Raw genomic sequence first — 7,031 nt, forward strand, 5'->3', positions numbered from 1 at the left:
AAAAAAAAAAAAAAAAAAAAAAAAGATCTTCAGTGCCGCGAAGGATGCAGGCACTGGAGAGAGCACCCAGCCTGCTGAATGGAAAAAAATAAAATCTTTACTGTGTCTGACAGAAGATCAATGTTTGAAAACTATACAGAACCCAAAAGTTAAATATCAAAAATCATATAACGAATACCAAAAATCATATAACTAATACATAAGCTAATGGATTGAGTAGGTAGCTCTCCAAGGAAATGAAAAATGAAATACAAATGGCCAATAAAGATTTCAAAGTGTTTAATATTCCTGCCATCATGAAAAAAATTAAAATTGCTTCAAGATTCTACATCACCCCAGTTGGAATCACCAACCAGATAAAGGACAGCAAATGCTAGCCAGGACATAAGAAGAGAGGAATCTTCATTTACTCTTGGTAAGAGTATAAACTGATACAGCCTATATGAAGATAAATATGGAGACTCTCCAAAGTACTAACTACCCCCATATAATCCAGCCATAGCCAAGGAGTCTAAGTCAGCAGGCCACAAAGACCCTTGCACCCCTGCGTTCATTGCTGCTGTATTCGCAACAGCTAAGAAATGGGGTCACACAGCAATCAACAGACAAAGAGAAAAGGGACAATTGGGTAAATACACACAATGGAGTCATCTTCAGATGTAAAATTTGAATGAAATTATGACATTAATAGAAAAAGATGGAAAGACGCCAAACTCAGAAGACAAATAAGTTTTATTTCGTATGCGTGTTCTAGATTTAAATTTATACACACATTGTACAGTACATATTGTTTATGTATGTATGTAGGCTATGGAGATAGGAAGCGACTCTAGAAAGAGCTAAAGAGAGGGAACAAGAGAGGATAAAAGGATGTGTGTGCCATGAAATCGGAACGTGGAAAGGGATTCACTCACAAGAAACTGAGAAGGGACCCGAGGAAGGGTATTAGGGACTGTAGGAGATATGGCTCAGCTGTTAAAGGTACTGGCTGCTCTTTCAGAGGTCCTGAGTTCAATCCCCAGCAACCACATGGTGGCTCACTATCATTTGTAATGAGATCTGGTGCCCTCTTCTGGCCTGCAGGCAGAACACTTATACATAATGAATAAATGAATTTTTTAAAATAATAATAATAATATGTATTATGAAAGCATCTCAAAGAAACCAATTTTTCTGTATGCTAGCCAAAAATTTAAATTTTGAAAAACTAGTTCTGTATTTAAAAAAAATCTCACCTCATTCTTTTTTCTTTTTTTTTCAGTAACTTTAAGTATTATAGTTCAACCAAGAGGTTTTGTTTTGAGGCAGGATCTTATTATATATCCCAAGCTAGCCTCAGATTTATGGCAGTCCTCCGAAGTGCTGGGATTACATGCATGAGCACTAGGTTCTGTTTCAGCAAAGGGTTAAAGTTTTGTACAGATGCGTCCTTCCCTCTGGCTTTCTCTGACTTGGTGTGGCAGCTCTCCAGTCCTCCAGCCCGCTCCGGCTCCTTCGCTCACATTCTCCTGATGGCTGCTCCCTTCCTCCAGGCTGGCTCATTGAGGCTGTCTCCCATGCTCTCAGAAGAGTTATGTCCAGAAAGGATGCATTCAGTCAAACCGACCCTAGAAAGCTGAATCAGAACCCAAATCATATTTATTTCAGAAGAGCAGTTACTCTTCCAGTCTGGGGTTCAGAGCAACTTAGCACACTTGCTGGGTTTAAGCAGTGAGGCTCGTGCCAGAATGCAAAGGCAAACTCTTGGCACACTGGTTATTAAGAGAGTAGAAGATAGGCCAAGACAAAGAAGTCACGATTTAGCAGGCTGGAGGGAAGGCATCGAATGGTCAGGAAGATTGGACGGAGAGGAAAGGGCAGGACAACTGAGCCAACTGAGGTTTGAACCAGAGTCGAATCTCCAGGAAGGAGCATATGATGGAAACACAGAGATCCAGGATCCTTGGCAGTGTTTAGGGTGTGTGGGGTCACATGTGATATGTTTGGTAGGATATAAAGAATATGGCGGGGAGAAGCAACAGAAGAGAGACGGTATAGGGAGTCTTACTATCTTATCACACCCTTGGGTCTCCCATTATTTCCTGCCATAGAACCCAAGGGAAAGATTCACACTATCATTTTAAGTCCTCAGGGTGAAGAGATGATGTCTGTGTTACTGGGGTTACACGTTTGTCCCTGAGTGTCATGAAGAGAGAGGCAGTTGATGTGGGCAGATGCTGTGATTTCCCTCACTTCCACAGTTAATCCTGCTTTCACAGCCGCCTGGCGGGACAGTTGACGGCTTTCATTAAGAAAGCATTTCTCGTCTCCTTTCCAGATTTACCAGGCAGGGTCTAGGATTGCCTCAGAAGTACAAATTTCTCCTGAGACCCTTGGGCCGTGTTTGCACCCTCACCCTCTCCCCTTTCCTTTGGTAAGCTCCTCGTGTCTGGATCAAGTCTTGTTTCCTGACCAGAAGCCGAAGCCGCTCATAGAGGACCTACCTTTCAGTACAGAGATCTATCAGAGGGCTCCAGGGCTCTTCCCTGCGCTCAGTCTAAGACCAGGAGCCAGGAAGAATGGAGTCTAAGAGCAGAAAATGGAGACTCTCTACCTGAAATCCATCAGCAAGACAAGGAAAGAAAGATAGTGCTGCTAGAGATGAAACCAGCTATTGGTAAGTGTCGTGTATTCTCGGTGTAGAAGTGACCCTCTGGATACACCCCTTGCCGTCCAGCCACTGCCCAGTAGTGACACTTTACAGCACTGAGACAGCTGTCGTTCTCATGCCTTGAGCCAGCTCGGCCGAGAGCACTGGTCGAGTTGTAGAAGTATATCCAGGAATGGTGGTTTATGCCTTTAACCACATCACTCAGGAGACAGAGGCAGACCCATCTCTGAATTCAAGGCCAGCCTGGTTTACACAGCAAGTGTAGGCCTGTTTAGTGAGATGCTGTCTCAAAAAAACAAGCAATCAAACAAAGAAAGCCTGTGAAGGAACAGTGTAGCACCTCCTCAGGGTCAGAAAGCCCTGTGCTCACCAGACAGCAGATCAGCACCAGAGGTTAAGCCCAAGGGGAGAGGCGTTACCCAATTCCCTTTGTTTTCCCAAGTGCAGCCCCCATCCCTTGGAACTCCGAGGATACCAGGTTACTGTCAGCGTCACAGTCAGAATGTGGATGAACCAAAGGATGGAGGGGACATTGACCCATAAACTGGGAAAGATCAATATTTCAGGGTCCTACACGTATGAAGATATCAATGGCATTTGGGAGCCGGTGAGTCACTTCAGATAAAGACTGGCTTAGGCCAGAAAGTGACTTCACAGGGAATGACAGAGGGCCGAGAATAGGTCTACTTTAGATACCCAGTGCCACCCTTACTTTCTGTTCTTAGGTCAAATGCATGGCCTCTGTGGAAATGCCTCTCTCCCTTCAAGTCTCATTTGAGACTGTTGATTTCTGGTGTGTCTTTCTTGAGAGTTCTCCTTCCCCCCTTCCCCCACTGAGGCTCAGTTTTGATGCCCTTCATAGCACTCTGCACCCAGCAACAGCATCTCCTCCTGTCACAAGCCCCAACTTTGCTGTTTTATCACCAGCAATGTGGCCTGTCTCTGAGTTGCCAAGGCCAGGACGTGGCGCACGATGAAAGCAGAGGTAACGCAGCAGCCCTGACCTACACAATGTGATTCCTGTAAAAGCCGGAGGGAGGATTGACACTCGGTGAGCCCCTAAGGTCACGAAGCTGCTCTGTCCTAGACAGAAGGTACCAGCGATGGTTGGGTGTGTTCAGAATGGCGCGGCTGGAGAAGAGTCGATGTTTTTAAAATTAATTCTGATGTTTTGCTACTGAAGAGTTTTAATTAGTTTTTTTCTTCCGTGTTTTCCTTATCTTTTTTTAACAGAGACTTCAGAATACCACCATGTTGGCTATTTTTATTTATTTTTCAGTTGGTGGGGCTGGAAGGACTTAAATCAACTCGGTTTCCAATTTAATTAATTATAGCCAGGAATTTGTGGCTCTGTTTCTGACAGTCCAGTGGAGCTGGTTTTGGAAACACTCTGGACTGTGGTTCAGAAGGGAAAGAAGCCTTCATGAACTCATATTCATATTAACAAGCACTGAGCTTGAAGGCAGCAGACTAACTGCATGAAGTAATGCGGTTTACTATTGTGGCCTCTCTTCACACAGTACACCCTGCTTCAGAAATGCAAGCATTTTGTGGAAATCTGAGTTTGGTTAAATTCTTTGTTCATTGTGAAAATTCTCCATAAAAGGAGAATTGGTGTACAAAATGGCCCGGCTTCTACTGCTAATTGTTTAGTTAGTAATTAAAATGCGAACAAGAGCTCCATTCCTTGATCATCTTTCCAACGTGGTGGCAAGCCAGGCCTAATTCTGACTCTCATCCACCTCATTTGTTAGGTTGGCATGGGAAACTCTTTTGAATCCTGTGTCCTCTTATTTACTTGCTTCTTACCAAAATAAATAAATAAATAATGCAGTGGAGGAACCCAGCGTTCTTAGTCCAGTGAGTAGAGACAGAAGACTTTAAAGGCAGGCGTCAGCCGCAGCTGTTTCTTTCCAGAATCATGTCCTCATATTTTCACCCAGTTCAGACGTTCAGAGAGAGTTTTCTCTTCACCACAAAGAACCATCCGTCAAAATTTGAGAATGAGACTTGTGGAGGTACAGGTTCCTGACAGTTTCTTAAGCGCGAGCTGCCTTTTAGGGGGAATTTCTCCTGCTCTGTAATCAGATAACGACCTTGGGTTTCAGGATGCGTGCCTCCATCACCACCACGTTCATATTGTCTCACAGGTGGGAGAGATCACAATGGCTCCACGTGGGAACCACAGCGACGGGATGACAGAGTTTGTCCTGGCCGGCTTCCCGAACCTGAACAGCACAGGCGTGGAACTGTTCTCTGTGTTCTTTCTAATTTACCTGCTGACCCTAACAGGCAATGTGCTGATTTTGGGGGCGGTGGGCGCCGATCAGCGTCTGCAGACGCCCATGTATTTCTTCCTGAGTAACTTGTCCTGCCTCGAGATTCTGATCACGTCTGTCATCATCCCTAAGATGCTGAGCAATTTCCTCTCGAAACAACACACCATTTCCTTTGCCGCGTGCATCGCTCAGTTTTATTTTTACTTCTTTCTTGGGGCCTCTGAGTTCCTGCTGTTGGCGGTCATGTCTGTGGACCGCTACCTGGCCATCTGCCGTCCACTGCACTACCCCTTGCTCATGAGTGGAGCCGTGTGCGTTCGTGTAGCCCTGGCCTGCTGGGTAGGGGGACTCCTCCCTGTGCTCGGCCCCACGGTGGCCGTGGCCTTGCTTCCTTTTTGCAGACAGGGTGCTGTGGTGCAGCATTTCTTCTGCGACAGTGGCCCATTGCTGCACCTGGCGTGCACCAACACCACGAAACTGGAGGAGGCCGACTTTGCTCTGGCCTTTCTGGTCATTGTGTCCTCCCTCGCCATCACCGCCGCGTCCTATGGCCGAATAGTCCTGGCTGTCCTACGGATTCCTTCCGCTTCGGGCCGGCAGAAAGCCTTCTCCACCTGCAGCTCGCATCTGATGGTGGTCACCCTCTTCTACGGCAGTGCAATGTTTCTCTATGTGCGGCCGTCCCAGAGCGGCTCCGTGGACGCTAACTGGTCAGTGACTGTGATAACCACGTTTGTGACGCCCCTGCTGAACCCGGTGATCTACGCCTTGCGCAACGATCGAGTCAAGGAAGCTTTGACAGACATGTTCAGGAAGGCCAGAGCAGCGCTCTCAGAAAATTCCTTCCTTTCCGAAAGTTTGAGGAAGAAGACAGTGAGCTGAGATAGAGGGACTCAAATCCCTGCGTCCCCTCTGCCATGGAAGGAGCCTCAGAGAGGGTCAAAGACGCCCACTCCCAAGTTCCTTCTCAGGTAAAACTCTACCTTATGCCCAGGAATACCAGCACACGCTGTTTTTAATATTTTATTTTTATTTTAGTTATGTGTCTGTGTGAGGGAATGGGGCGTGCACTGAGAGAGCAGGAATTAGATTCTCTGGTGGGCAGACACAGCGAGAGGCCATGCTAGGTAAGAGGTGGCTGACTCCCAAGATGGCTGGCTGCTTCCTCACCATTCCGGCCGTCGGCTTGAGGACTGCTCCACAGCAGTCATGGGCCAGCTGACTATTCTGTCTGTCATCTTTCCTCGAACTGACCAGCCCATTAGGGGAGGGACACTCTTTAGAGATTTCAGAGACCCTAGCCCTGTAGAAGAGACTGGGTTTTTGTTTGTTTTTTGTTTTTTGCTCCTTGGGCGTCCTCTCTATTTCGCAGAAGGTCTTTTCCTCTGTGCGTCTGAAACATGTGTGTCTTCTCAACCCCCGACAAACACCTTTCTTCAACTGACACTGTCTGCTCCCATTTTCATAGTTGAGATTTCTCTACTGCTGTGTCCCACTTGAAAGACTTTTTTTCTTGCCTTATAATTCTTTAACTGGCAGAGAAAGTGAACCCTATCAAGATCCACAGAGGCCGTTGTGGATGCTGGGAACCAAACTCGGATTCTCTGGAAGAGACCGTTGAGCTGTTTCTCCAGCCCAGCTCATACTGTCCGATATATGAAGACCAAAGGATGGTTTCCTCTCCCACTCATCATCATAACCCCTGGAGGGTTGACCATCTGTGCCTTTGTCTGGGGATGGAATCTGTTAAATATCCCTAAGCAGACATTTAGGAATATCTATGTATATCCTCTACTCAAAAGTTAAAGACCGACTACTCTTTCAATAACGGTTTCCAAATATTCATGCAGATCAATAATATTAGAATTATTATTATATCAAAAGGAGGCCTGAGGATGTAGCTTGATTGGTAAAGAGCTTGGCTAGCATGCTTGAAGTTCTGGGTTTGAGCCCGATCACTTTGTAAACTAAATGTGATAAGGTGTCCTTAACCCTGTTACCTGGGAGGGGTCAGAAGTTCAAGGTTACTTTCACAAACATGGAGTTTGAGGTCAACCTGGGTTAAGAAGACCCCATGGATGATGATGGTGATGAAGATGAAG

At 46.1% G+C, this 7,031-nt stretch overlaps 1 protein-coding gene across 1 annotated transcript; it reads left to right on the top strand.

Annotated features, from left to right (window-relative positions):
• Positions 1-4,815: 4,815 nt before the first annotated feature.
• LOC101996679 (olfactory receptor 6S1) lies at positions 4,816-5,811 on the top strand. Its single transcript, XM_005371011.1, has one exon. It carries the CDS (start codon positions 4,816-4,818, stop codon positions 5,809-5,811), a length of 996 nt encoding a protein of 331 aa, XP_005371068.1.
• The last annotated feature ends 1,220 nt before the right edge of the window (positions 5,812-7,031 follow it).

This window comes from Microtus ochrogaster, unplaced genomic scaffold, assembly GCF_000317375.1.
Source record: "Microtus ochrogaster isolate Prairie Vole_2 unplaced genomic scaffold, MicOch1.0 UNK91, whole genome shotgun sequence".
NCBI classification, from domain to species: domain Eukaryota; kingdom Metazoa; phylum Chordata; class Mammalia; order Rodentia; family Cricetidae; genus Microtus; species Microtus ochrogaster.

Coding starts and splice junctions, on each gene's coding strand:
- LOC101996679 (XM_005371011.1), top strand. CDS start 4,816: ATGGCTCCACGTGGGAACCACAGCGACGGGATGACAGAGTTTGTCCTG.